This window comes from Tubulanus polymorphus, chromosome 11 (assembly GCF_964204645.1).
Source record: "Tubulanus polymorphus chromosome 11, tnTubPoly1.2, whole genome shotgun sequence".
In the NCBI taxonomy this organism is placed as follows: domain Eukaryota; kingdom Metazoa; phylum Nemertea; class Palaeonemertea; order Tubulaniformes; family Tubulanidae; genus Tubulanus; species Tubulanus polymorphus.
The window spans coordinates 233,216-261,019 of record NC_134035.1 but is presented as its reverse complement, the minus strand read 5'-3'; the positions used below and the strand labels follow the sequence as shown (position 1 = coordinate 261,019).

At 38.0% G+C, this 27,804-nt stretch overlaps 5 protein-coding genes across 7 annotated transcripts; 2 read left to right on the top strand and 3 right to left on the bottom strand.

Moving 5' to 3' along the window:
* Window positions 1-13: 13 nt before the first annotated feature.
* Window positions 14-11,428, bottom strand: LOC141912581 (nck-associated protein 1-like). The gene is made up of 30 exons (XM_074803870.1): window positions 11,255-11,428; window positions 11,024-11,128; window positions 10,852-10,944; window positions 10,536-10,592; window positions 10,166-10,308; window positions 9,953-10,043; window positions 9,515-9,646; window positions 9,231-9,279; window positions 8,995-9,151; window positions 8,558-8,614; window positions 8,316-8,412; window positions 7,947-8,112; window positions 7,613-7,704; window positions 7,449-7,530; window positions 6,029-6,233; window positions 5,087-5,339; window positions 4,574-4,710; window positions 4,207-4,338; window positions 4,011-4,126; window positions 3,471-3,576; window positions 3,252-3,382; window positions 3,056-3,153; window positions 2,604-2,697; window positions 2,428-2,510; window positions 2,266-2,346; window positions 2,111-2,131; window positions 1,916-2,003; window positions 1,317-1,543; window positions 749-838; window positions 14-601 (listed from the first exon to the last, which is right to left on the bottom strand). Exons 1-30 carry the CDS (start codon window positions 11,357-11,359, stop codon window positions 494-496), a joined length of 3,396 nt encoding a protein of 1,131 aa, XP_074659971.1. The 5' UTR covers window positions 11,360-11,428; the 3' UTR covers window positions 14-493.
* An 895-nt stretch (window positions 11,429-12,323) lies between these two features.
* LOC141913140 (uncharacterized) lies at window positions 12,324-19,544 on the bottom strand. Its single transcript, XM_074804599.1, has 8 exons — window positions 19,421-19,544; window positions 19,029-19,200; window positions 17,850-18,015; window positions 17,561-17,673; window positions 17,098-17,284; window positions 16,637-16,773; window positions 16,352-16,557; window positions 12,324-15,947 (listed from the first exon to the last, which is right to left on the bottom strand). Exons 2-8 carry the CDS (start codon window positions 19,169-19,171, stop codon window positions 14,299-14,301), a joined length of 2,601 nt encoding a protein of 866 aa, XP_074660700.1. The 5' UTR covers window positions 19,172-19,200; window positions 19,421-19,544; the 3' UTR covers window positions 12,324-14,298.
* Window positions 19,545-19,974: 430 nt separating this feature from the next.
* Window positions 19,975-21,674, top strand: LOC141913089 (uncharacterized). 2 transcript variants are annotated; one of them, XM_074804537.1, is made up of 5 exons: window positions 19,975-20,123; window positions 20,540-20,725; window positions 20,805-20,903; window positions 21,054-21,179; window positions 21,457-21,674. In XM_074804537.1, the coding sequence occupies exons 1-5, from the start codon at window positions 20,070-20,072 to the stop codon at window positions 21,610-21,612; spliced, it is 621 nt and encodes a 206-aa protein (XP_074660638.1). In that variant the 5' UTR covers window positions 19,975-20,069; the 3' UTR covers window positions 21,613-21,674. The 2 variants fall into 2 exon arrangements, with proteins under 2 accessions (XP_074660638.1, XP_074660639.1); XM_074804538.1 differs by having other exon boundaries at window positions 20,075-20,133.
* A 43-nt stretch (window positions 21,675-21,717) lies between these two features.
* Window positions 21,718-25,533, bottom strand: LOC141912783 (putative GTP-binding protein 6). The gene is made up of 10 exons (XM_074804178.1): window positions 25,357-25,533; window positions 24,798-25,203; window positions 24,346-24,453; window positions 24,007-24,113; window positions 23,538-23,924; window positions 23,266-23,386; window positions 22,983-23,191; window positions 22,432-22,580; window positions 22,204-22,356; window positions 21,718-21,930 (listed from the first exon to the last, which is right to left on the bottom strand). Exons 2-10 carry the CDS (start codon window positions 25,075-25,077, stop codon window positions 21,798-21,800), a joined length of 1,647 nt encoding a protein of 548 aa, XP_074660279.1. The 5' UTR covers window positions 25,078-25,203; window positions 25,357-25,533; the 3' UTR covers window positions 21,718-21,797.
* Window positions 25,534-26,071: 538 nt separating this feature from the next.
* Window positions 26,072-27,536, top strand: LOC141913151 (uncharacterized). Of its 2 annotated transcripts, XM_074804612.1 has the most exons (3): window positions 26,072-26,198; window positions 26,546-26,728; window positions 26,873-27,536. In XM_074804612.1, the coding sequence occupies exons 2-3, from the start codon at window positions 26,570-26,572 to the stop codon at window positions 27,518-27,520; spliced, it is 807 nt and encodes a 268-aa protein (XP_074660713.1). In that variant the 5' UTR covers window positions 26,072-26,198; window positions 26,546-26,569; the 3' UTR covers window positions 27,521-27,536. The 2 variants fall into 2 exon arrangements, with proteins under 2 accessions (XP_074660713.1, XP_074660712.1); XM_074804611.1 differs by lacking the exon at window positions 26,072-26,198 and having other exon boundaries at window positions 26,439-26,728.
* Window positions 27,537-27,804: the final 268 nt, after the last annotated feature.

Below are 27,804 nucleotides of genomic sequence, written 5' to 3'. Positions count from 1 at the left end.
ACATTCTGTCCACAATTACATGATTATAAAGTTTACAAACATATATTCAATTGAAGAATACACACACATGAATCGATCGATTGGTTTATCACTAATACAAACTCATAAAATCAATTCATTATTTTGTTGACAACTTTGTTTTTAGAATATTGTAGATTATAATTCTTGTACACTATGGACTGCTATAGTCTATTCTTAATCTTCCAATTTTATAAACAATTTGGTCCTGATGCGACAGAATGTTTTTTTCATTGCTCCTAATATACAATGTTCAATTTCTTCGGTGTAAATAAATAATATAAACGAATACAATAATGGAAATAGCATAAAAATCATGCACAAATATATAAAAGTAATTTCTAAATACATTATTCGAATATGAAATAAAGTTTGCCTGATAGTAAGAAGAAGCACTTGCGTATAATTCATAAGTAATTACGATCAGTTTTCGCTGCACACAGGACAGTGTATACTGTCAGTAGGTTTATACTGTTCAATTCTCTGAACCTTTGTAAACAGCGTGGTACGAATTCCTCAACAAACAATACGGGAAACACGATTCAAGAAGATCCATTGTAAGAAACGGAGACTCCTGTACAATCTAGAAATATAAAATCATGTACATGTTAGATTACATAAATATACGAACATTCAAAGAATATGCTGCAGTAGCGGATCCGGGGGTCAAATCTGAGTATCGCTAGGCTGGATCTGCCATTGCGCCGAGATGATGAGATTTTCAACTCACTTGATCTAATAACAGATAAACTGATTCTCGGTTTTTCACCGCTTCCTTGTCGGGCTCCTGCCCGAGTCGAAGTAAACTAGACGAGGCCAACTGAAACAATACACAATTATAGATCAGTGAAATTAACCCTTTCAGTGCTGTGCATCTACACCGCAGTGCGATGTATTGATTTAATTAGTACAGTCAACCTCCGATATACCGCCCACATCGGTGCAGAACGACAGTAAACCCCCGATATACCGCCCACATCGGTGCAGAACGACAGTAAACCCCCGATATACCGCCCACATAGGTGCAGAACAATTCTGGCGGTATATCGGGAGTGTTTTACTATGTATTTGTATAGAGATGTACATTGAGAAAACATGGCGGTAGGTGGGGGTCGTGGTATATGGGAGGGCGGTATATCGGGCGAGTTCACTGTAATTAGTTTTATCTATATTGAAAGATGGCAGCGCCTGTCAAACATGTTGAAATACCGTTAACTAACTCGGTCTGTGTAGACCAACTAAAGCTGTATGAATTTTCTCAAATTTTCAAAACCATCAAGTAAAAGTCTGAAACTTACCGCCAAAAATTCTTTGAGTCTTTCTTCAACATCGTTTCTACCGTAAATGGTAAACAATGCCGCCGCTAACGTGTTCACAGCTTTAGAAATACAATGCATATTATTGAGATGACCTTCGAGAGCTGGTTTGTAACGGGATTCAGGATTGGCTGCGAGTCTTGGTAACGAAACCGCTACGAACACCATTAACAGACAGGCAATATTGTGTTCATCTTCAGATCCAACTTCTGTAAATACATGACATACACCAAGATGTGATATAATATACAGTTAAAACTCATTATAACATCACTGTTAGCACTAAGAAAACATGACAACGTAAAGAATGGGTATGTCTGAATTTGAGTTAGGTTCGGGTGACATATTCTTGCAATAAACTTTGCGTTAAGTGAGCACTGGCATTGCGCCCAGGGACACCATGCCCATTTTGTAGAGAAATACTTTTCAATCTGATGATGCCAGTAATTTCAATATTCACACCGGGTCTAAAGTCCTAAGTGGGCTAAAAAGAACAGCCAATATTGGCCTCGGGGATAATTGTGTAACTCTCATCTCCTAAAGTCTTAAAATACTGCAAACTACCCGGGATCCAAACTTACCTGCAGTTTTCTGCGATCTAAGAGCAGCGCAAAGTACAGGATCGGTATCACATTTCAACCCAGCAGCTGACGCCATTTCATTGACAATCTAAACAACCAAATAAGAACATTGCGGGTAAGTGAATAGATATAGGTAAATACAAGCATACGAATCATATACACGTGAAGTCTCATTGCATTCAATAATACATTTACCTGATTCCTTATAGATGACAGCTATTTATGAAATGGAAAGATGAAATGTTGATTGTTATTGGATTACATGGAGAAACTGAGTAATGTATTTAGATAGAATAGTATTTTAGATTAAATAACGCTCAGTTTTATTGTTACGTGGTTTAATTATGTACCATTGAATCTTGTCCAGTTGGAACGTGCTGTTGAAAGTCATGAATCGAGTTCAGTAAAAACGGTATTCGATTTTCTAAAACCTAAAATGAAAATCATGAATTAAGAATTTCAATAATTGCGTTTTTTTCAAGATGATATCGGTAGTATCTAAGTGAACGTACATCATTCAATGCTTCCTGCGCAATATCTCGGAAACAAAGAAGAACTCCGATTATTGTCATCCTTTGTAAAACGTTATCAACATCTAAAAATAGCAATATATAAAATATTTCAATCATTTTACATGTATCTAAACCTTAAGTGGAGGACGACTTGTGGAGGCCGCGATGAAACTTACTCTGCAGCATACGATAAAGATTTCTCATTTGATCAGGTTTGTCGTAACTACTGCGTAAACTAGACAGTATATCCTTATTTAATATCACCAATTTCTGCAATAAACATCAACAATTGGTTATGATTGAAATAAACACAACTAGAAATATCGCCCAATTCAGGTATCACTCATCAAGTCAAAATATCTGACTTGAGCGGAGTCTACTGTATCATCCAACTCAGATATCCCACTCAAGTCAAAAGATCCGACTTGAGTGGAGTCTACTGTATCATCCAACTCAGATATCACTCTTAAGTCAAAAGATCTCTCAACTTAAAATGGCCATCAGTCAGCCATCGTTGATTGTATTAGTCCCCAAGTTAACCATAAATATAAAACTCAAATATGCAGTTTAAATTCTTATATTCTCGGTGTATGGGTTAAAGTTGAACAGAGAACTCAGTAGCACTGACCTTCAGCTCTTCGACTTGACTAGCGGTATGCCACATCAATCTTTCATTTAAATATTTCATACCGTACGGACCGACTAATTCTGCCATCGCTCGCATTTCTACGTAGATAATTAACCAAATTGTTATTCAAAAAATTACGAGACTGACCGGTGATCTGTGCACGAATGATCAACTCACTCTTTATTATTCAACTTACCCATAATATCAGCATATTCTTCTGCATTAAACGGTAATTGTCCTTCAGCCGTTAGACTCACAAATGCTTTCTGATTGGGTGAATAAACGATGTGACCGCTACTCACTCGCCGTAACAATACTTCTAAATACCTGTGAATTATCGAATTAATAATTGCCTTAATGATATAAAGCCCTTGTTTGAATTGCTAGTTCCTACAGTAATTATTGTTTAACGTACCACGTAGTATAAGTTGAAGTGATGGTTTTCTCTCCGCTGATGCTATCTGTCGGTTGAGTTTGTTGCGGTAAAACGTTATTGAATACGCGAGTAATATCAACGTGAACTAGAAAATAATACAACATCAAAACTCAATATAATGATAAGATAGACAATAGAACTCACAGGGTCTATGTGATCTAGTGGGCTAGAAGTCAAGAAATCACATAAATTGATATGGTATGCCTTACTATTAACAGTAGACTAAAGCTTATTCAGTACCGGTAGTTTTGGGACCAGTAGTTTTCAGTTGATGGGAAACTGACCGGAGAGGATCCAGAGGAAGGGGTGCTCCGAGTGCTAGAGCACCCAGCCTTTAAAATTCTGGATCCGCCCCTGACTCAAGTAAAAATAAGGCAAAAAGGTTTTCCTAAAAGATTTTTAGTTAAATTCATCAAATTCAGTAGTTTACCTACCGACTAAGGATGAGTCTACTGTAAAATACTTTTAAATTCTTAAAATTATATGTTCGATTTTCTAAGATTTAGGTTTGATACTAACTGTAATTTTCCAGACTCTGCAATACACTCATGATAGCCTGTACACTGTTTAACAGTTCCGAAGGTTTAGCGATTTCACTCGATTCAGGATTGTACATCATCAAACCGACTAACGCCCTAAAATCAGAAACAAATAAAAAGTGCATTCATTCTTCTTCGTTACTTCGCGAGTAGAATTTAAAAACAATTTGTCTTACTTATTGAATCTGGCTTCTAAATGTTGGACAAAGAATTCCCTGGGTACGAAACCATGTTCCCACACTGTGATAACGCTACAGTAGTTCAACGCATAACACAGTTCCGTCAACGCCATATGCAACTTATCAATTCTTTATGAAATGAAATATGAAAAAAAGATTTTGAAGATTAAAATCAAAATGACAATTACCCTGTAAGATCCAGGACCCAGTTCCACAGTTGTGAGTTCGAGTTAACTCTGAGTTAACATTAGTTAATTTTCAATTAGTTAACTCAAGAGTTAAATCTTAACTCACAACTGTGGAACTGGGTCCAGTTGCACAGGATCTAACTGTAGATTGTAGACATTGAAATCTGAAATCGTACTTTTTGAATTCTTCGCGATGTTTGCGGTAACTTTCCGTGCCGGGTTTTTCAGGTTCGGGAAGTAGTTTTCGTCGATCTTTGTTTTTCTTACGACTGACGGCGTTGGCGATGTGAGCCGCGCAGTTCTTCGGCAACAACTACAAATATACATGAGACACATGTGAAAAACACTGTTCATTCTATGAATAAAAAACCCAAAAGCAATTTATAGAATTTCCTTTCTAATTTTGGATGTAAATTTTCTTAAATCTACCCTTTCAATGTGGTGTATAAATTGGAGATGGACTTTGCTAGTAAACCGCATTGCGGTATATCGATGTTATTTGCAATTAGTTCTTATCTCTATTGAATGATGGCAGCACATACAAACATACACCGTGCTGTGGTTTAGACGCACTATAGGGGTATGGACGTTATTCAACAAACTGGGGTAGAATATTCTAAAATTTTCGAATTATCACCAGCACTTTTGGGTAGTCATCAATAGAAGTGTTTTAAAGGTTGTTATATTACCTTATCTGCCATATTGCACTGTTCCTCACAAACGGCTGTGATGACCTGATTAACCTCTTCAGTCATCTCTTTAATAAACCAATGAGCGTACTGCACGCTGGTCGTACCGATCGAATGTCGTTCCTCCGGGCAGAGAGGATGCGTAGCATTCATGAAATGCGAACAGATCATCGGAAATGCGATGCTGTAACGATGTTGTGCAGGGAATTCCATACACTGTTTAAACTGGTGTTCAAATATATTCGTATAGAAACTGTAAACATAAATGAAAAATCTGCAATATTAGCCTCAACCCGCTGAACTTAACTCAGGGACTCACTGAGCATCAATCAGGTTTGAGGTTTCTTCCCACCCCCGCCGAGTGCCATTCAAGGATTTATTGAAGCTTTTTTCTTTCTTTCATTGAAAGGGAGACAGACCAGAGATAAGTGAGAAAATCTGCCCCCATCAGGATTTAAACCATGAACCCTAGATTAACGAGAAGCCAGTATGTGAAAGAAAGATACCGGTAGACAGCTGATACCTGTGAGGAGGAGCTCGGACTAGACAGGCTGATACCTGTGAGGAGGAGCTCGGACTAGACAGGCTGATACCAGTGAGGAGGAGCTCGGACTAGACAGGCTGATACCAGTGAGGAGGAGCTCGGACTAGACAGGCTGATACCAGTGAGGAGGAGCTCGGACTAGACAGGCTGATACCAGTGAGGAGGAGCTCGGACTAGACAGGCTGATACCTGTGAGGAGGAGCTCGGACTAGACAGGCTGATACCAGTGAGGAAGAGCTCGGACTAGACAGGCTGATACCAGTGAGGAGGAGCTCGGACTAGACAGGCTGATACCAGTGAGGAGGAGCTCGGACTAGACAGGCTGATACCAGTGAGGAGGAGCTCGGACTAGACAGGCTGATACCTGTGAGGAGGAGCTCAATCTACTGAAATCTTACCAATAAATCGATAGATCTGATGTTTCCAGCAACATTTCATCGAGACTGTCGACCATTTTAGTGTGAAATGAAACCATATTCATGTGAACGGCGAGATTACGATAATCGCACAAACTGAACGCAGCTTTACTAACGCTGGTATACGCCTGCAGTCGGAACCAATCCAGACGGATCCCGCGAAAATCAAACAACTCATTCATCTCAACTGAAACGACAATACACAAAAACATCATGTAAAATCTGAGGCAGTTTAGAAAGATATTGATAGTAAAACAGTAGACTATCCTCAAGCCAGATCCAATCAACATACATTTAGTAGTCTGTCAGATATTTGTAGAAATATTTTTATGATAGTATGAACCATCCACTACAGATATCAATCTCAAGTCAATAGATTGGACTTGAGCGGAGTCTACTGTACCATCCAACTCAGATATCACTCTCAAGTCAATAGATTGGACTTGAGCAGAGTCTACTGTACCATCCAACTCAGATATCACTCTCCAGTCAAAAGATCTGACTTGAGCGGAGTCTACTGTACCATCCAACTCAGATATCACTCTCAAGTCAATAGATTGGACTTGAGCAGAGTCTACTGTATCATCCAACACAGATATCACTCTCAAGTCAAAACATCCGACTTGAGCGGAGTCTACTGTATCATCCAACTCAGATATCACTCTCAAGTCAAAAGATCTGACTTGAGCGGAGTCTACTGTATCATCCAACTCAGATATCACTCTCAAGTCAAAAGATCTGACTTGAGCGGAGTCTACTGTATCATCCAACTCAGATATCACTCTCAAGTCAAAACATCTGACTTGAGCGGAGTCTACTGTATCATCCAACTCAGATATCACTCTCAAGTCAAAACATCTGACTTGAGCGGAGTCTACTGTATCATCCAACTCAGATATCACTCTCAAGTCAAAACATCTGACTTGAGCGGAGTCTACTGTACCGTCCAACTCAGATATCACTCTCAAGTCAAAACATCTGACTTGAGCGGAGTCTACTGTATCATCCAACTCAGATATCACTCTCAAGTCAAAACATCTGACTTGAGCGGAGTCTACTGTACCGTCCAACTCAGATATCACTCTCAAGTCAAAAGATCTGACTTGAGCGGAGTCTACTGTATCATCCAACTCAGATATCACTCTCAAGTCAAAACATCTGACTTGAGCGGAGTCTACTGTACCATCCAACTCAGATATCACTCTCAAGTCAAAACATCTGACTTGAGCGGAGTCTACTGTATCATCCAACTCAGATATCACTCTCAAGTCAAAACATCTGACTTGAGCGGAGTCTACTGTACCGTCCAACTCAGATATCACTCTCAAGTCAAAACATCTGAGTTGAGCGGAGTGAAATGAAATAGAAATTCATTTTATGAAGTGAGAGAGAAAGTGATTACCTTGTTTCACTGACAGTGACTGCATTATATTACAAAATGAAGACAGAATCATTGATTCATCCTCTGGACAGGCAGACAACGACTGAAAATACCAAAACACTATGAAATAACATTCGAGAATTTCGTTAATAATTGATAAATTCCAATAACGTAACATGACGTACTTGTATGATTTCATTTAACGCCGGCGCGTCATAACCAGCCATCATTTGAATGTAATATCTCTGTATAACCTGGTTGTATTTCTTCACTAGCGCTAGAGAATGAGCAAAGTATCACAGACATTAGAAAATACTAAATGCTGATTACATATCAATGATGTAGCAAAGAACAATTTGCAGTCTGGGAACCCTACACTCTGCAGCAGGATATCCTGAAACTACAACATGTGGAGATATCCTGAAACCAAATCCTGCAGGATATCCTCCAAGCAAACACAGTATGCAGGATATCGCGGAACCAAACCCTTTGGTACGTCATCAATCTGTGTAAACCTACCTCTTAATTCTTCCATATGAAACAGCATTTCAGGAAGTTGACGATCGACAAAATCTTCAGCCGACACTCTCAAGTTTAGTTTTTTAGGGGGTGGATTTCCGTAATGTCTGAGCAACCATTCAATTTCGTCTTTACACATTGACAATGCCATGAATATATAAAGTGCCTGAAAACAAATCATAAGAAATCTGGTCAAAATTCAGCGAAAACAATAGACCTAGCAGTTCATTCAAAACTATATACGTACACTACCCCCAATAAATTAATCCAAAATCTGTTCTTTTTCATTATAACCACATTAATACTAAACTCAATGGAGGGAATATTCAACTTTTATCAAAATGTAATAAACATATATAGTAACTGTACCTTTGGGCCGAGTAAACCTGGCTGATCAGTGAATAGTAACGCTAACTCTTTGATACTCGTCCGTAGATACTTGCGTCTGTCTTTGTGAATAGCCGGCCTGTTAAAGATATACATCAACATATAGTTACTTTCACCAAGAACCTTAATGTCTGATGTACCACAGACAGAAACAACCAGGACTGGGTGAAATAGTTAACATTGTTTGTAGTTTTACAGCAAGATTTGATGATATAAAAACTTACGCGTTCTGAACAGCAATCGCGTGATATTCTTTGATTTCATTCACACGTCTACTTTGCCTAAAAATCAAGTTATGGATTATCATTACCGGTATATTAATATAATATATATAAATTATATGTAAGTTAGTTAAGTTTAGGTAACTAACTAAGGTAACTCAAGCGACCACCAGTGCAGTCACGTCTCTCCGTCGTAGTCGGTCCATTGCCTGAGGGCAAATTTCACCACTGAGGGCGGATTTCAAGTTTTTTTTCGGTCTGAGAAATAAGAATTCAAAGTGACGATCATCTCTGCTTCATTTTCTTCAGTTTGTTTGATAAGGTGTAATTACACTCATTGCTTGTCACACATTTTGTCACGCAATAATCCGAGACAATCAGCTCCACGGCAAGCACTTTCTACTGGTGACATTTATAAATAGAAGTGAAATGATTGTTACCCCTTTGTGTTATCAAAATAGTTCATGATGAACATGTGAGTGTGTAGAACTTCATCGCGGCATAAAGGTAGAATGTAACTACTATGTAAAGCAGCTTTCCATAATTCATTCGCCTGTGGATTATTTACCAGTTGTGAATTACACACTAAAAATCCAACTGAAATACGCAAAAATATATCTCATCATAAATAACAGTAGGAGCTCCGGTAAAATGCATGATTACAACTCTTACTTACAGACAATCCATTTCTCCATCGCGTCAATAGAAACGTATTCACAAGGGTTCTGAAATATAAACAACGCGGATTAATGAAAGTTCCGATCAGGAATGAGAGTTAAAGCTAATGATACGTTAATTGACAACAAAACACTTAAAACTGCATTGTTCGATTTAGTATTCATTCTTTGGTTAACTTGAACAAACTTTTACTTCCGAAAGCGAATACATTTTCATCACAGAGTCTCCTTAAGTGTCTGATATAAAAATAGATTGGAAAATAAAGAATTCTTTTGAAATTACCGTTTCAACATAGGAGATTAATTTGTTTGGTTCGGAGAGTAAGCTGAGTATTTGGTTTTTACGCCAATATTCCGCGGTCAGGTTACGTCTCGTGTAAACTTGTTCCAGAGACAGCAACGCTTGAGTTACCAACTAAAACACAATAACACAAACATACCGATTTACTTCATGATAATTCAGAAATATTGAAATGAATATCGGATGTCGGACGAGTCCAAACAATACACTGATTTATTGATCCGAAACATGTGAGATCTTGAACTCTGATCATCACGTACAAACAATACTCTGGTCCCGGTTCCACAGTTGTGAGTTTGAGTTAACTCCGAGTTAAAGTTAGTTGATTTTCATTGTTTTAACTGTAGAGTCAAATTTGACTCAGAACTGTGGAACTAGGTCCTGATTTATAGATTGGAAACACGTAAGATCTCTACGTACCCGATTGTGTGGAACAAATTCTTCGCACATTTTTTTCAAAGGTGGATCATATTCGATGATCATCTGACCCAATCGTGGAAAATTTTCAGCGCTATAAATTAACAAATACGTTAATTAACTAACACGCTAATTAACTAATCACATCTTAACTGAATCCTCACTAAAAAATTATTGAACTTGAGGATGCGCAATATCAAAGCGAACTGTGCTCACCATTTAGCGTGCAGGAGTTCATGAGCACAATTATACAATCCAATAACAGCTTTACGATCTTCAATACGATATAATAACAACATGATCGAAACATACATCGATATCAGCTCCAAATATCCCATCGTTAAATTGAAATTCAAAGACTGAAAAATAAATAGCCATCATTTAAACAAACAAATAAATAGAAACATTCTCCAACACCCCAGTCCTCTCAGTTCTTATAGAATTAAATTTCCAATACTTTAACTCTTAAAGTCTCTGATTGATTTAAACAAAAGTACTAGGCCTATGAGTAAGTAGATCCCGGTCCAGACTGTGAAAACTAGGCAAATGATGAGTTTATCACGAACACTTTATAGAAACTACTTACAATATCCAAGTGAACTTGACAGGCGTCAAATGTAGTCAATAAATTACTGACGTGATCCTAAAATAACAATCAATAAAACAATTTAAGAAACTACCATATTAAACCGGTGTAGACAGTATGCCCTTCCCCTGCAACTTTCATGAAAGACTTTTTTTTACTTTCATTTTGACTTTTAGAATTTTTCAATACTTTCTCAAAAATGTATCATTTTTGCTCACTGTCATTCCAATCACTTAACACAAACACAGACAGGCTGCTTAACCCTATAAGGAAGTGTTTAAACTGCACTACATTGATTTGAACTCAAAAAACTCACCTTAAATGATAGAATATCTACGAACGTATCGTAATACAACGCCAACGCTTTAACTATATCAGTTTTAATCACGTTCACGTGATTCGATTCTTTCTGTAAAGGAGAAAAAAACATATTCAGAACAAACACTTCAGAACACTATTCATTTCTAGAGTGAACTCATTACACTTACCCCTCGACTGTCAAATGTCGGAAATTTTCTGGTTATTGTTTTCATCGCGGCGTCTAATGATTTATCGGTCATAAAACCAGGTTTAGAATCTGGACCCCCGAGCATCTGAAACAATCGTAAAAAACACTCAATTCTGAACAAGACTCTCTATCAACAAGAGACTGGATTGACACTGACTGAGACTGCGCTGCGGTGGTGTGGCCGTGGGTGGGGGAAAAGAAAAATACTTACCTTTTTAATATTATAAATCCTGGTCAGCATACCTTTACCGCGGGTATTCAGTATAGTTAGACGCTCTGCCAGCTTCTGCTGACTAGGATTCATCGCTCTCGACATGATCCTCGTTTGGTTAGCGAGATTCTCTAAATCTGTATGATTAATCAGTCGAATCTCAGTTCATTAGGCCTCAGGTTTAATACGGTGAATTACCCTAGTAAAACTGACCACAGGCAAATATAGAGACTGGTTACCGCTTACAAAATCAAGCCAAATTTTCTTTATTGTCTTTATGCAGACTGGTTACGGTTCGAAAATATTCCGAATTTTTCTAAATGAAAGTGGCGCTAAGAATGTTTAGATATATGTTCAATAATTTGTTCTAATTAGTTCTATGAATGTCCTATCTTTCGAGGAAGTAGATTCGTTCGCGGCAAACTGGGGCCAGGTATAATTTAGACTAGTCTAGTACCTAGCCGTCGTTCTACAAACCGGGTTGTAGGGAACCTGTAACAACAACTTGTATTCAGACTAAATTTAGACAACTACCATACACAATTAGGGTTGTTCATTTTGTGCTGCGCATGCCAGGTAATTTCGATGAGAAAAAAACTGGTATTGATCTGTGGAGGACCGGATGCTTCACCATACCATGGACGTATAAACTAGTCCATGACCATACTAAAATACTTGAACCTAGCAGGTTGCAAACTGCGTCTTCGATCGCTGGTCCCTGACTATTTTAGAACTGATTTTACTGCACTAATCATCTCTCTTTGATGGAAGTAGAACAGATGATTCTGGAACAAAAAAGGTATCCTGCAAACCGGGCAATATCAATAAACACTTCTCCCCCTAAAAATACATATTTCCTGATATTGCTAATAGAAATTGTTTTTCAATGGATAAAAAATAATTTGAGAAGCTTCAAGAATTTTTGAATTTTATCCAAGTTCAAATTACAAGTCATAAATGGTTAATTATTTAGTAACTATTGATGAGGTGGACTTCATATCGACATTTTTCAAAATGATTTCTGTTCCTGTCATCACTGATTAAAGAAAAATAACGTAAAATGTGGTGATTTAAAATTCCTTTTTTTATTTGATACAATTTCACACATCTAAAGGAGTCGAATGCATTTAGAAGTCGTTGGCTCGAAGTGTAACTCCTGGCCATTATACGTACTCCATGCACAACTCTTAAACAACATGGTGCCCAGCCGGGTTTTATTCTCCATCAAGTGTTTGTTCTTCAATTCATCATTCATTTAACACAAATATATCATTTACACCATACAGAAATAGTTTAATTATAAATAAGTTTGTTTACTATTAAATATTAATAGTTACCATTAACACTTAAGAATCAACAATAACGTTTTTTTTTTCTCATTAGTATCTGAATACTCCACTCAAATATAAATTGCCGACCGATGACAATAGAACGATACGATATAACAAATTATCATAAATGACTGGTCAGTTGTTCAAGGGTTGTTTTCTGATAGTTGCGCATAACTGTTTACCATTAGTTACAAAACCTCGGTTAATACCAACTGCGGAAACAGTTCGACTAAACAACTGAACCCCGACCCCTCTAAGCTATATTGAATCCAACCAGTAAGAATAGTGGTTATTTTGTAATCTTCATAGAAAAATACCTGCGTGCAGTAGTAATATCTCGTATATATACAACGGATTCACGGCGGTTTTCGCTGACTGTTTCTATCAGGAACCCGGGAACAAACGGCTGATAACGAAAACCGTATTTTCTGTTACAGGGAAAGGTTTATCGGTGCACCGAGTGACGAGAAAAATATATCTCAGCATATATAAGATCAGTTATAATCATCTCAAGTAAAATATTTACTAAAACTAAAATCATTTTTGGTCCCACGACATTCAAACAATATAGTGAGGACATTTTGCTTTCAATTTTTTAACTGACTAATTCATTAATTACAAAATGTAACAAATAAATTACTAATATTTTAATTGTGATCTTGCCATTCAGGGATCAGTGTTTACTCAATGGTTAACCACTGTATCGACGAACCACTGACCCTCAGTTTGTTAAATATAAATAATATTCAATAAATAATTCGAATTAAAATTCACATTTTCGCATCAATAATATTGTTCGACTAGAGATAAATGAAGAATCATTTCTAATTTCCGATTATTGATAAGTTACGATATATTATTTAATCATGCCTTAATATAGAAATGTTCTTCTTAAACAAATGGTTTTTTTTTGTAATGAGCAGTTCATTTTCAACTTTAAATATCATAATCATCATTATATATGTAATAAGTATTATTGTATCTTATTCCGAGTAAGTCACAAATATTAATATAATATTGAGTGAATTGAATACATCTGTTCTGAACAGATAGCATCGAATTTAGTAAATCTTGTTTTGTGATTACTGAAGTTATTAGTATTATTAGCTTCTCACACAAAACGTAAATCTGGGTCCAATTCCACAGTTCTAAGTAAACATTTGATTCCGAGTTAACTCATCGAAAATGAACTAAAGTCACAACTGTGGAACTGGGTCCTGGAACAGAACTGAAGTCCCTTTACGGTTTATTCAATATTCATAATTCATTTACTAGAAGTATCAAAAATTCATAATATGGGAGACATTCTAAATTTGCTCTTTGTCTAAATCAAATTTCTAGGCGACACCCACTGCAGTAGGATGAGGGTTGCCCGGAACAACGTGATTTCAGTACTCTCACAATTAAACAACTATGGCGGTGACAAATTTTCACTAATGGCTAGACACATGATACATTTTTTTACATTGGCCCATTTTTTTTCTCTTGCCAGAATTTGAAACTTTTTGTTTTCGGCTACGAGAAAATAAAAGATTTTTTGTATGACCCTAAATCAGCCACCATAAAAAACCTGATGATGCACAATAACTATTGATTTGTAACTCATAACCGCGTGAAGACAGTTTCACTTACAACACGACCTAAATCATAAAACAAGGCGCCTCTCGTTAAAAAGATGGAGATTCATCAATTTCAAGGAAGTCTCTAGAAATTTCACTGAGGCAAATTAACAACCGTCACTGGTTCGTTACCGAATTTCAAACGTAGACGTTTAAGAGGTGATTTACGTTGATGCGTTGATACCGGTATCGCGGTATCGTCGCCGTCGACCGGTTCGTGTAAAACCTCGTAAATCGGTACGCTCTTACGTGAACTCGTATCCGAGTCCGATGATTGGCCGCTTTCGTCCAGCATTATATCGCGACGCATGCGTATTTTTAATTTCGGTATTTTTGGAACTTTCCGCTCGCCGTTTAACGCCGACGACACGTCGCTCGACGACGAGTTTCCGTGGTTACATCCGTTGCTATTAATCGTGTTTAAAGTCGTTCCGCATTTCTGCACCAAATCTTTCATTTTAATCGAAATTTTCGGCTGTTTATTTTTGACGACCGCTCCGACGTGACCGCTACGCGTAACCGGCGATATCGGTACGGTGAACTCATTATCGGACGCCGCCGCCGTCGATTTAGCTCGTTTCCCGTAGCGACCATTTGATAGATTGTTGTAACTAGAAACTTTCTCATCCCGATCGTCGAAATCCTCGTCATCGTCGAAATCATAAACGTCGAGTTTCAGCGTCGTCGTCGGCGATAACTCCGATTTCTGTTTATTGCTGCCGATCAAACTCGGGCAATTCGAATCGTCGGAGTCCGATCGATATTTTAACGGACTATTTAAACGACTGCGGGTGACTCGACAGTTCTCACTGATCGGCGGAGATGTCGTCGCCGCGTCTATATTTGTTAGATTTTCGAGCAGACGACCGGACCGACGACGTTTACGACAACTCGATGTAACCTCGTCCTCGCCGCAGTCCGCACGGTAAACCGTATTTTTACTAATGACCGCGGCGCTACCGTCGATTTGATCTTCGTCTCTAGTCGTTGCTAGGATACCGTATTGGTCGCTCGCTTTGTTGCTATTTTTACGACGTTGACGACGCACGGGGGTCGTACCTTTACGCGCGGCGCCACCTATAGTTCTTTCCGATTCACCGCCACGTATTCCATAGAAACGAGTAACCGGCGTAGTTACCGCTGATTGACTAGTCGTAACCGAGGTATCACTAAACGACGTAGCGCCACTGGGATCGGAACTCGCAGGACGGATGATACTCGAACTATTGTCGTCTTCTTCACTTCCTGAATTTAGTCGCTGAGATTTCACTATTTCCGCTCCGGTACCAACATCGGAAGTCCGATCACGTGATATAGTGTTATAATCCTCATTCCTGGATCGTCGTGGAGATAACCGACGCTCGGGTGCGTTACGCGGACCGTGCGAAATGAGGATCTGCTCGATGACGTTCTCGCCCGGTAAACTGTGACGTTTCCACGTGTATGAACTATCGTTTGAAGAACGCGAGGTTAACGACGAGGTACTACGCGAGGGTAACGCAGCAGATGACGAGGATCTACGCGTACTGCTGCTGCTGTTCTCGGCGAGGTTTCCGTCCACATTCAGTTTATAATGACTCTGATAAGGCACTTTGCTGATTACGACTTTAGGTTCCGGTAATTTATATCCCTGAGATAGTAACATTTCGGCGTCGTAACGCGTTATACCACGACGTTTCAGTTCTACTGGACTCAGTAAATGCGCAAATTTCTCAATATTCTTCGCACGTTTGTCCCAGTTTTCTGAAAAATATTTACATGCTGTAATTTGAGATGTTGCAGAATTTGAGTTTTTAAGAACTCAAGAAATAATCTGAATAGGTTGTTGACAGAGGGTAATTGGTCGGAAAAGTCCAACAATAGATTTCTAATTGATGAATTTATGGATATGAAGCCAAAACGTTTCATCAGGTGGAATGACCAGACACAGGATAGTATAAACTCCCAGCTTTTCCTTTCTGTCCCGATTCTGGGCAAAACAGTGATTTCATTCAAATAAATTTATCATATAAAGGATTTTCTCATTAATCTACAGTTGACATGCATTAGTTTTATTTGACTGAAATGGAGGGTTTGTCCTCACTTGGTACTTGAACAAACCATGCCTCAGATGTGAGTAAAATAAAGTAGAGGGAGCTGTTGTTTACCTGTACTTATAAGTCCTCGACTCGAACGGCGTAAATTAGAAATATCGTCGTCGTCGGCGCTGTCAACAATGTTGTTCGTTTTGTTGTTAGTTTTTGAACGGCGACCTCGATTCAGTCGTACGTCTGTATCTCGTAGTTTATACCCGTTCTCTTCGGCTCCCGCTGCGTCGCGTTTTCCTTTTACCGTAAACGCTCCCATCTGTCGCCTAGCAATTCAACAATTCAAACATTTAAATCACATCTATAAAATCCTTATCCTAAAATAATGCAACATTAAACACGAACCTTTCGCACGTCACGCATTCGCAAAGGCAATTATTGTCGCCGAAAAAGTCTTCACCGTAGAAACAGGTGATCTCCTCTCCGGGAGCGATATCGCGTAGTACTTTAACGCACGCTGTATCTCGACCAGTCGGTACGAACTAAAAACAAAACAATCTCACTGAAACATCTCACATACCCGACTCATCACAAAAACATAGAAATATTAATAATTAATATACATAGGCCCATTATATATAAACACATGACGGGATGTATGGAACGCCAATGAAGGAACCATAAACACCGCACAAAGGAACAAAACAATTCGAAATGGTTGTTGTGAAAATTATCAAAAATGACAGACTGATATTTCCTCCATTCGTAGAATAAATAAAACATCGCACGACTGATGAAATATCTCGTTAATTTTCTGTTTCTGAATTTTCTCGTATTCAAGTTTATAGAATTTGAAATGAACTTACTCTACAGTTAGGTCGACAATCGTGATTAATAAAAGCGGCCGGACCGAGCCATAGTTGAGCACAGTTTTTACGACACGAGTACATGATACTGAAATCATTAATACCAGCTTTCAACCATTCACATTCTTCTTGTTTCGTTAATTCAGCGATACAACCGACCAACATTTCTATCTTTTCATGTTTGAACCTAATGGAAATTAAAATCAAATACTATTATAGTCAACCATCGATTATCCACTCAAATTCTTTAATCCTTGATTACAAACATTGTAATTAATTCATCGTCAATTGAAATGTTCAGTTATCTGGCATCAATTTGACATTGGTTTCATCCCTCTCGGCAGGGATTCGAACCTGGATCCAGTTCCACAAATGTGAGATCGAGTTAAAAACTAGATCCCTTTCTATGATTATCTAGCTTTCATTGAGTTAACAACACGTGATCAAACTGTGTATTATTTACCATTCTTTAGTAGCGCAGATCTTTCCACCGATGTTTCCTTCCATTGAATACCGGGCGCAAGGTTTAATCGTAAAACCAGCGTTGCGGTCGAACATTCTCAGATACCGAAACACCTACAAAACAAAATCAATACTTATCATTAATTCAGAGCTTGCCGTATCGCGCTGACATCATTCCAGAATTTGAGGAAGTGTTCAAGGAGAAATATCTAAATTAGACGACAATTTTCACTTGAAATTTGATTGTACAGGTACCACCCGCTGATTAAAACATTTTCAAGTGAACTCACGTGTTGTTTAAACGTTCGTTGTTGTAGTTTTGTTTTTGTACTGACGAACGTCTGCATCATTTCATTGTTTGTTAATGATTTAAACGCTTTTTCGTACAACTGATCTTTAATGAATTGAGCTACGATTGATTTCCATTCTTCTAATCGATATTTAGACTGACGATACCTGAAAATAATAATAACCATCGTCAATATCGACAATCAATAACAAGATTTAAACCTGGGTTCTGTTGCTCAAAAATTGGTAAAAGATAACCGGTTCATAAATACCATAGTAACAATGAACTTTCAATTGTCACTATGTCAACTATCCACTGGTTAACTCTAACCAACTTTTCAGCAACCGGCCCCAGGCCAATTTTGTCTGGGACTGGGCGCCTGACGCCATAATTTTGAAACAAATCATCAATTTGTTGCAGCTCGAGGTATAATTAACCCAAATTTACCAAAAATAGTTTGACGTAAGTTGTTGCGCTATGGAACGTTCTGTAAATCCTATCTCAATGAGTTTTAACTGATTCCCGGAATGTTGTGTATTATAGATAGAGGGTTAATGCTAGCAAAATATAGGATTTAATCCATCGGAGATATTCATATTGCCTTCATTGTAACATTGTTAACAATTACATGTAACATATAAAGGGTTTAATAGGCTTGAATTTTGAATCACCCGGGGAAATCTTCTCAAAATCAATGAAATAGAAACGAACAAGCTCCAAAAACAAATGAATTTTTCATAAATAGACCTTGAAATTGTTTATCGATTATACGTCATTGTTATGTAATGAATATCATAAATCATTAAATAAAATGAGTTATTTGTTAAGTGTGAAAATTTATGATGATTGCGTTTAATAACAGATAATTTATTCAACCACAAGGGTAATTATAATAACAACGTAGTATATCAGAAATGTACGTCACGCTGTCAACAATAATAAGGATTCAAACCATCAGCAATTATCTTATTACCAGCAGCAAATGAGGCTGATGCTGCTGCTGCCAGCGTTAAATTCAAGTGCTGTAAATCCATCAATTTGATAGGACTTCAATGAAGCCACTTTTAAGTGAAGTGGCTCCAGTGTTAATAATGATAGCAGTTAACACTGTAGTTACGGGGGTTTCTTTATGCGCGGCACAAGAAAATTCAAAATTTCCAAAATTTCACAAATCACTTACTTTGGATTCATTTTATGAGTTGTAAACAGAAGATATGAATCAAGGATCATTCCTGTAGCGAGATCGTCATTTTCACCCAACTCTTTCGAGTTCATACCGCACCCGGTGGTCGAATTAACACGGTTTACCGATTCCGTTACCATCGTTACACAAGGCGTCTTTCCTGTCGGACCTAACAACAACAATAATCAAAACATTTTACATCAATCACAACAATTAACACTTAATACACCACGAAATGACGTCAGAAATACCAAGGGTTGGGATAATAAATCTAAATTTAAATTGATCGATCCCCATTTTTAATGGGATTTCGAAATGAATATGAATGAATTCTTGTTCGTAACGGCGAAATTCAGCTTCAGATTTACAACTATTAAATACAAACTGACCTGAATTGATAGATAAATCCAGTATCTGACGCCCTTCAGGGCAAACACACCCCTAGATCACTCCTATTTACAACAATTCAACGTCTTTGTTTCCCCCTGAAATACGCCATTTACTCAATTCCGAAGAACCATAGACTCACGGTAGAACGACTCAGCGCCGTCGTTGTACATGTCACCGGGTTTGAATGCAACCTATATGTATAAAATAAAAACCGACTGCCAGTTGCTGGCTGGATCGTCGGGTTGTATCATCCTTATATTTTTAGTCCCACATGATTCTATGATTTTGTTCTGGTTATGAATTTACGGAAGTTATTATTTATTTGTTTAAGGAATGATAATGATTATTAGATTATCAAAAAAAACTCTGAACTTGTCTATCATCGTTGCGTTACTTGGTTATCGGATAGTTTGTGTTATACTAGGAGTCTGCTGATACCTCGATAGACCCTGTATCCCGGCATGCCGCTCGTCCCATAAGGAGGAGGATGTGAAGCGGCTTCAAAAATAGTTCTAAAATATTCACCAATTGATATAAATGTTGGTGACAGATTTTCTGAAAGATCTCGGTTTTCTGTAGACATTTGAAGTTAATAAAATCTGAAGGTTTTTCAGGTTATTGTGAACGGTAATTTAGTTTGATGAAGTAATGTATTCATGTGTGAGGAGAAAAATAGCGCAGTCGAATTGGTCTAGAATTTTAGTAAGTAAAGGTACATATAACTAGCGCTAATCCCCTTATTTGAAAATGACATCCCATCCCGTAATCATTTAGAGAATCATACATTTAGTCCGTACATTTTCTATGTCTCTATTCATTTTAATCGTGTTTTATTTAGTTTGGAATAAGAGGATTTGGTTCGATCAAATGAAGTCTTTTAGGGTTCGAATCCCATAATTAGTATTTCTGAACTGGGCAATTGATTACTTTTTCTTAAAGAAAGAAACTGTGATAGCTCTGACTGAGCTTTTTTGTATGATATGATATGGACCTAGCTTGTTTTAAGTAATTACAATTCAATTGAGAAATAAATTGAATAGTTTAGGCGGTGTCTATTAGTCTACTAATAAAAAATTTGCGTTTTAATAAATGACATGCTAAAACCAATTTATTTTTAGATCCAATCCTTGTGTCGTCAATTTATAACTATGCCTGCGAATGTGGAAATCAAAGCGAAAGTCACCTATTTCGAGACGCTGAAAAAAGTTGCGTCTGAATTGAGTAATTTACCAGAAGAGATTCTCGAACAAGAAGATACATTCTTTCATGTACCAAACGGTCGTTTAAAGTTGAGAGAATTTAAGGTACGGCAACCGACGGTCTCTACAACGTTGTGTAAGTCGTATTATTAGATGTGAATGATTATTTTCTGTTTTATTTCAGGGTATTGGTCAGCTGATACAATATGAGCGCTCCAATCAGAGTGGTCCGAAACAGAGCGATTACCACATTACTATAGTCCGCAATCCTGAAGATTTGAAGGTACATCCTATAGTGTAATCAGAATACCAGACATTGTACGGGTTACAATGGAAAGTGTTGATCGTCACTGACTCCGCTCAATCAGATCCGTTTAGCTCGGGATGTTTGTTACATAGACATCCAACTCTTAACTTTAATTTCTGTTAGTAGGAAACTCTTAAAAGAGCCCTCGGTATAAAGGGTATAGTGAAGAAAACACGTCTGCTCTACATGATCGGACAAACGAGGGTTCATCTAGACCAGGTTGATGGACTCGGCAATTTCATGGAATTAGAGGTAGTTCAGATGAAAGTATAGAAATTACACAATCCAGTTTCACAGTTGTCAGTTCAGAGTTAACTCCAAGTTAAAACGTTTTTAATAATTCAACTCCTGAGTCAAATTGTGAAACCGGGTCCAGTACAATAAAACCCTCAACACTGCCTTACTCTTAACTATGATAACTCGGGAAATCGCAAAATTTTCGTTTCAATATTTCCAATCCTCACTCCGGTGCCAGAGTTGCCCGTACACAGTTCGTTTCCGCACATGAAGCCTCATATTTGTCTTGCAGGTTGTTCTAAATCCTGATCAAACCGTCAGCGAAGGTGAAGCCGTTGCTAATCATCTGATGGATAAATTAGGTATCAATGAAACAGATCTGATAACTGGCGCATACATGGATCTCATTCTCGAAAAACAACAAAACAATCAAAATGGCGACCATTAAATATCGTCGACCGGCAATATGGAGGTGGCGATCCTGACAACCGATTCTTAGAAACTTAACAATGTGCATTTATTTTTATATGAAAATATATACTATTTTTGCATTTTCTAAATTCTAAATTTTGTGTTTGTACAAAGTTGCTCGAAATGATGTAGTCTTCCAACAGGTGGCGAGACTGTCCTCCGTCACGACTTCTTCTTTCCGAACTGAGATTTGAATTTTCCGTAAGCAGCAGGTGACATTAAACAATGAACTAATAGATTATAACCAGATTCATCAGTAGTAACACGTTGAACTGTCGCTTCTTTATACAACCAGCTGAAACGAGACACGACGATCTCTGAGGGCACGGAGATTTACTGTGGCAAGTGAGGATTTACCGAGCAGCAATGTGCGCACATCGTAGATTCAACTAAAATCCATCAATGATATATAGAAATCTTGTCTTAAAATATCTCAAAGGTTCATCAGTTAATTCAGATACACATAACTCGCCTAGTGGCTAAAAACTAGATGGAAAATCATTTCAAAATGAACTAAATGTTTATGATGTGCTAGGTAAACTGTCTGATGGATTTACTGTGGAATTACCTGAGATGAGTTCCATTCGCGGGTACTTTTAATTTTTTCGTCAATATTCCTTTTGACTCCAAAACTAGTTTTTCAACTTTTGAACCGAGTTCTCCGAGTCCTAAACCGCTGACTGCAGACGTCAGGAATGAATCTTCGGTTGGACTCGGAATTCTAGAAAAAATACATTTCCTTGCAATAATACTGTGAAGAATATGATGAATTGCTGTGAAAGATAAATCAACTTACTCGTCTAATTTATCACATTTGTTGCAAACTTCAATCGTATCATCGAGAAGATTCTGCGGAAGATCCATCATTTGTAAAGTTTCTTTGACGTGTAATTTCTGAGCTTCTGAATCTGGATGACTGACATCTCGAACATGCAGCAAAACATCCTAGATAAAAAATAAAAATATAGGGGGGGGGGGGGTTGTTCCAGGCTGAGGGTGGTTCTAGTTAGTTACCTAATCGTTGGTGGTAAGCTTTTTATAGTCGGATGGGCTTATACCAACATATATATGTGGTTTGTGAAAATATCCGATCATGAAACTAAACCACAGACAGGTTACTGACTAAGGGTGGTTCCAGTCTAGGGGGATGTTCTAGACCGACGCATACAAAACTGAGACTCAGGTATTTGTTGTACTGACAAAATTACAAACCTAGAATATTGTCCATAATAGGAAAATTTCAATAATTCTATACTGGATATCATGAACTATTTGTTATGACGAACATAATTTCTTGTCCCATGAAGTTTTGTTGCAACGAGGTTCCATGAAGCATTTGATACTTACAGCATTTAAAACATCCTCGAGAGTAGCAGAGAAAGCGTCTATTAATCCAGTGGGAATATCTCGAATAAACCCTACAGTATCTAAATATATCACGGTTAAACCATTCGATAGTTTACCCGCGTGAGCCGTGATGTCCAACGTCGCGAAAAGCTGATCTTTCGGCGTCATATTCTCTTCACCGGTTAAAGCCTTTATCAAACTAGTTTTTCCTGAAAGCGAATTTTATCGTTTAAACAAGAAACTTAAACAAGGCACCGGAGAAACCACGCAGTCAATATTTTACCAGAATTTGTATATCCAACGACTGCTACGATGGGAATCTGTCTCTTTTTACGAGACTGTCTGATTATCTGCCTTTGGTTTTTTAATTTCGTCAAGATTTTGTTGATTTTACTTTCACGGTCCTGGAAAACAATACATCAAAACAATGTCTTAAAGATCTAATGAATTATCAGTATTACAGTCAATGTAAATACTACCCATAACTGTGAGTATTACCTGTAAATGTATTACCTGTAAATATAAAAGTATTACCTGTAAATGTAAAAGTATTACCTGTAAATGCTTGCGTCTGGTGTCAATAAACACATCTGAGTCTCCACCGAGTTCAGACAACATCCCGCGCTGTCGACTCAAATTACCGTCATGAGCTCCGCGCAGACGCGATCTGAAATACGGCAACTCCGCTAGCGCCACCTGTAATTTAGCTTCGTTGGTCCGGGCGTGAACTTTGAATATTTGTAAGACGATCGTGTAGCGGTCGTAAATGGGAATATTCCAATCGGATTGCATCGTGGCGAGTTGTATCGAATTTAACATCTCGACGTTTATAAAAACGGCGGTCATTCCGTTCGCTCGCGATCGGATTAACCGAGTTAAATCGGCGTAATTACCTTTTCCGAAAATAGTCCGAGGATGAACGTGTTTTAATGAAATAGTTTTCTGAAATAAGAAATGAGTATCACAGTAACTGCGCGCCCTATTCAGTAGAGTTCTGACTGCATGAGACACAGGATTCACATACAGTTTCAGTAATATTCCATTTAGGTAATGTCCTGATTAAAGCACATCCCTCTTCTACTTGTAAAGCGGCTGAAGTGATCTTCGGACGTTTCGGGCCCCATTTGATATCTGAAATGATGAAAGTTCAAATTTAACCTAACAGCAAAAATTTGACCAAGAGCAACACCCAGTTCCGTGGTTCACGTATAGAATTTGTCTCTCGGGGAAAATACATCAAAATTGAATTTTGATTTTAGAGTTAAATCAAACCAATGACTGTTGAACTACTGTTGACGCTACTGTTGTAAGAAATTGTATACCGGTACGTAAACAGCATTTCAAGCGAGCGTTTATATTATACCTGGTTGTATGATTAGAACTCGCTGTCCTTCCTCTGGTAGAATATACTGTTCACTAATACATTCACGATAAACTGCATCATCATCATTCAATTCATCATCGATTGATACTGAAAACATTAATTGATAATGGGAGTCGTACAGCGCTGAACATTTCAATCAGCTTTCATTCCTTAAGTTAAGTACCATATATCGGACTGTTTAGAGGACCAGGGCCCAGTTTCACAATATAGAACTAAAATTAGAGCAGCAATGTTTAACCTTATAGATCAGATCCTGTACTAGTTTAGTTACTTTTAAACCTGAGTTAAAAACATTCTTCTTTAGGCAATTTGATTGACTATTTTTATTTCTTTTGACAGCCCTGTTTATTTGAAAACTGCGCAGAAATGTATACAGAGATATAAGAAATAAATAATATTATTATTATGATTATAATTCAAACGATACCGACCATTACTCCAATCTTCATCATCATTTATTCTATTTTGACAGTAGCAGCGATGGCCACCGAAAACTGCTGCAGCTGCTGCTGCTGCTGCTTGATTTCTAAAAGTTGAGTGAAGACTGGTCTGAGTCCCTACTGAAGGGATGCCCCTAACTGTAGAACTATCTAGTCGTTTAAGCGTGGAGAAAGGACGGTAGTTAATATTGACGACAGCCTCCTCTGCTGGAGAAATCCTGCTATGTTTAAAGGAGAAGTTGATTCGTCGAAGGCATCTGAAATATTTCATGATGACAAATTTCCTCCTGACTTGTTACAGTCTCCTCTCTCTCTCTTCAAGCTGCACTTGCTGCGACGCGTAGCTGCATTCTAAGATGCGATGATCAGTTCTGCAAAAGGTCAGCTAAACCATTATCTGGAATAAGGATAAAAAATTACGCCATAAAAAGTGGATACAAGCCCCTCGGAAACCTAAGGGCATTTTGTGAAAAATTCGCTGGAGGTTTAGCCGGTGGTTGTTTTAGTATTACGGTATATGCACAGACTATCTCTCTTCTCGAATTTTTACCTTATATTCCACGAACTTAAGTTACGTCAGCAGTTATCATTGAATCCTCGTTAACATATGTCTTTAGCTTTTCTAGCTATCAAACTTTTTAATAATAAGAGGCAAACCAATTTATTTTAGACGGCTAAAGTGTGTCTAGAATCATACGACAAAATCACCGAACGATGCTGAGTACGGGATATCGACAAATTCAAGTTCTTAAATTACTCGTTTGATGGCGCTAGTCAGAACCGGAAATTGGAACCTAAATCCTCCATGCTCTAGTTCATTTGCAATGAAAATCTCTCGCTTCAAGTTTTTAATGAGCGATATTTTACTTACTATACATCGTTACGCGTAATCCTTTAAATATGTTATCCTACCGCTACGTTGGATATGATAAAACTTCACTGCAAAGGCTAGAAATCACTATAAGTGTCCTAAAATTATCAAAAAACATTTTGCAACGGCTGAAGATGTAAAGACTGGTTGCCAGGTATTACATGGTGGCAGCACTTGACGGCCCAATTTTGATTGTTGGTTCGAGTCCTGGTACTTTTCATATTTTACTATGAATCTACGAGTGTAGTCCTTCTAACATCAATTTTATTTCGTAATATTATTTCATATTTATGGTGTAGTGTGCAATGAATTCACCTTAGAGTCTTGAACTCAACAACAAAGTGATGACACCCGGCACCAGTCATTACTTCCGTTAGCTGCTTCGAGCGTCATCGCTAAATTTGTGATTTTTGGTAGTTTTTTCACATTTCTAGTGATCTTTAACGTTCAAAGTGAGGTTTTATCGAATTCAACACATTGCCGGGATATCATACTCAAAGGATTATGCGTGCCTATGTATAGTAAGTAAAATATCGCTAACTAAAAACTTGAAGCGAGAGATTTTTATTGCAAATGAACTAGAACATGGCGGATTTAGGTTCCAATTTCCGGTTCTGACTAGCGCCATCAAACGAGTAATTCAAGAACTTAAATTTGTCGATATCCCGTATTAAAGTCCGTTTTACATTGTTTAAATATATCCAATTCAATTCAATTAAGATTTTATTCTTCAAAAGTCCAAAAGAGGAAATCAAAGGAATCTCAAGGACGTAGAGCCGCGCTCTATTTTAATGCAAATAATGATAAGAATGTTGATATTTTACCAATGCATATCCACTGCCTGATGGAAGAATGAAATGATTTTTAGGTTTTCCTCCTAAAAGATGAAAGGATGCCACGAAGAGGCCAAAAGTCCGAGAAAAAACCGAAACTGATATTTGTCGAAAGTCCGATATCAATTTGCGGTGATCGAGTTTCTCCGGTTCTAGCGTCTGAAAATCCACCAACTGCTGACGTCATAACGATCGACTCGCAAACTAATATTCCTTGGGTAAGATAATAATAAACCACCATTTTGATTCAGTCTCAGTATTTGGAGTTGGGCCTAAAAAAGTTGCTTTTTTGGACAATGAATAATCTCTCTTTTTAGGCCACTCTTAGAAAAACATTTATTTGTCTTATTCATTAATTGCAGGTGTCACCGCAGTTTCGAGGCATCAGGAATCCTTCCATTCGACGACAGCTCGGAGTCCGAAAACCTCGTAGAAATAATGACACCACATCAAATACCGATCACCAAGCGACTTATATCTACTCTCATCGCACGAGGAATCGACACGCGAAAATACCGCTACAATTCCACGGAGACCAGCCTCGTTCTCCCGCGCAACAATTCAGTTTCGTCGACGGCGACCCGGCTGAATTCGAAACTCCTTCGAAATCGTTAACTCATAATCGAAAATATAAAAAACTTCCGCGTGGAGAAACGATGTCGACTTGTCGTTCGGTGGAACGCAACACGACCCCTTCTGTCTCCACTCGTCGTCGAGTAGGTGGCGAAAAACATCGAGCGACGAAAAATAAAACTTCACCCGTTAAAAAACTATTCAGTGATTTAAATACAGCCGCAATTTGTGAAGATTTGTTTGAATCGTTCAGTTTAAGATTACACATTACTCCGACCAATCAGAATCGTCGGTTATTCGTATCGCCGAGAGATGTGACACCGACGACGTCTGCCCGTATCCTAGCGGCCGATACGCCCGAACAGGACTACGGGCTGTCCGTCAGAGAACGACGCCTAAAACTGTGCAAAGATAAATATTCGAATGTGTTAATCTGAATCTAAATAAAATCTACGTAGCTAAAAGTTCGTCGATTGTAACCGATTCATTCCATGCGGCCCCGGGTTGCTGAAGGAAAATGAGATCCTAGGTTTGTACCTAGTACACCTATAGGATAGGCTGAACCCAGGTTAGCTGAGGTAGTGTGAGCAGTATTTCAAAAGGCGTAACTCGATCCAATGAACAATTCAATAGTAGTTTTGGGAATTCAAACGACATCAAGAAAGATAAAGCTACGAGCTTCTCATTTTACTGGCGTAGATGCTAGTATTTGTAATCCGTT

Excerpts from the sequence above, each read along its gene's own strand:
- LOC141912581 (XM_074803870.1), bottom strand. The coding sequence starts at position 11,359 with ATGTCGAGAGCGATGAATCCTAGTCAGCAGAAGCTGGCAGAGCGTCTA. Across the intron at positions 2,132-2,265 it reads CAACTGGACAAGATTCAATG|CTGTCATCTATAAGGAATCA; the intron begins GTACATAATTAA and ends TTTCATAAATAG. Across the intron at positions 602-748 it reads TTTATCTGTTATTAGATCAA|ATTGTACAGGAGTCTCCGTT; the intron begins GTGAGTTGAAAA and ends TTATATTTCTAG.
- LOC141913151 (XM_074804612.1), top strand. The coding sequence starts at position 26,570 with ATGCCACGAAGAGGCCAAAAGTCCGAGAAAAAACCGAAACTGATATTT. Across the intron at positions 26,729-26,872 it reads CGCAAACTAATATTCCTTGG|GTGTCACCGCAGTTTCGAGG; the intron begins GTAAGATAATAA and ends CATTAATTGCAG.
- LOC141913140 (XM_074804599.1), bottom strand. The coding sequence starts at position 19,171 with ATGGTAACGGAATCGGTAAACCGTGTTAATTCGACCACCGGGTGCGGT. Across the intron at positions 18,016-19,028 it reads ACTCATAAAATGAATCCAAA|GTATCGTCAGTCTAAATATC; the intron begins GTAAGTGATTTG and ends TATTATTTTCAG. Across the intron at positions 17,674-17,849 it reads AACGAACGTTTAAACAACAC|GTGTTTCGGTATCTGAGAAT; the intron begins GTGAGTTCACTT and ends TTTGTTTTGTAG.
- LOC141912783 (XM_074804178.1), bottom strand. The coding sequence starts at position 25,077 with ATGAAATATTTCAGATGCCTTCGACGAATCAACTTCTCCTTTAAACAT. Across the intron at positions 22,581-22,982 it reads TCGAGGATGTTTTAAATGCT|GATGTTTTGCTGCATGTTCG; the intron begins GTAAGTATCAAA and ends TTTTTTATCTAG. Across the intron at positions 21,931-22,203 it reads GCGAATGGAACTCATCTCAG|CTGGTTGTATAAAGAAGCGA; the intron begins GTAATTCCACAG and ends GTCTCGTTTCAG.
- LOC141913089 (XM_074804537.1), top strand. The coding sequence starts at position 20,070 with ATGTATTCATGTGTGAGGAGAAAAATAGCGCAGTCGAATTGGTCTAGA. Across the intron at positions 20,124-20,539 it reads CGAATTGGTCTAGAATTTTA|ATCCAATCCTTGTGTCGTCA; the intron begins GTAAGTAAAGGT and ends ATTTATTTTTAG. Across the intron at positions 20,726-20,804 it reads TAAAGTTGAGAGAATTTAAG|GGTATTGGTCAGCTGATACA; the intron begins GTACGGCAACCG and ends GTTTTATTTCAG.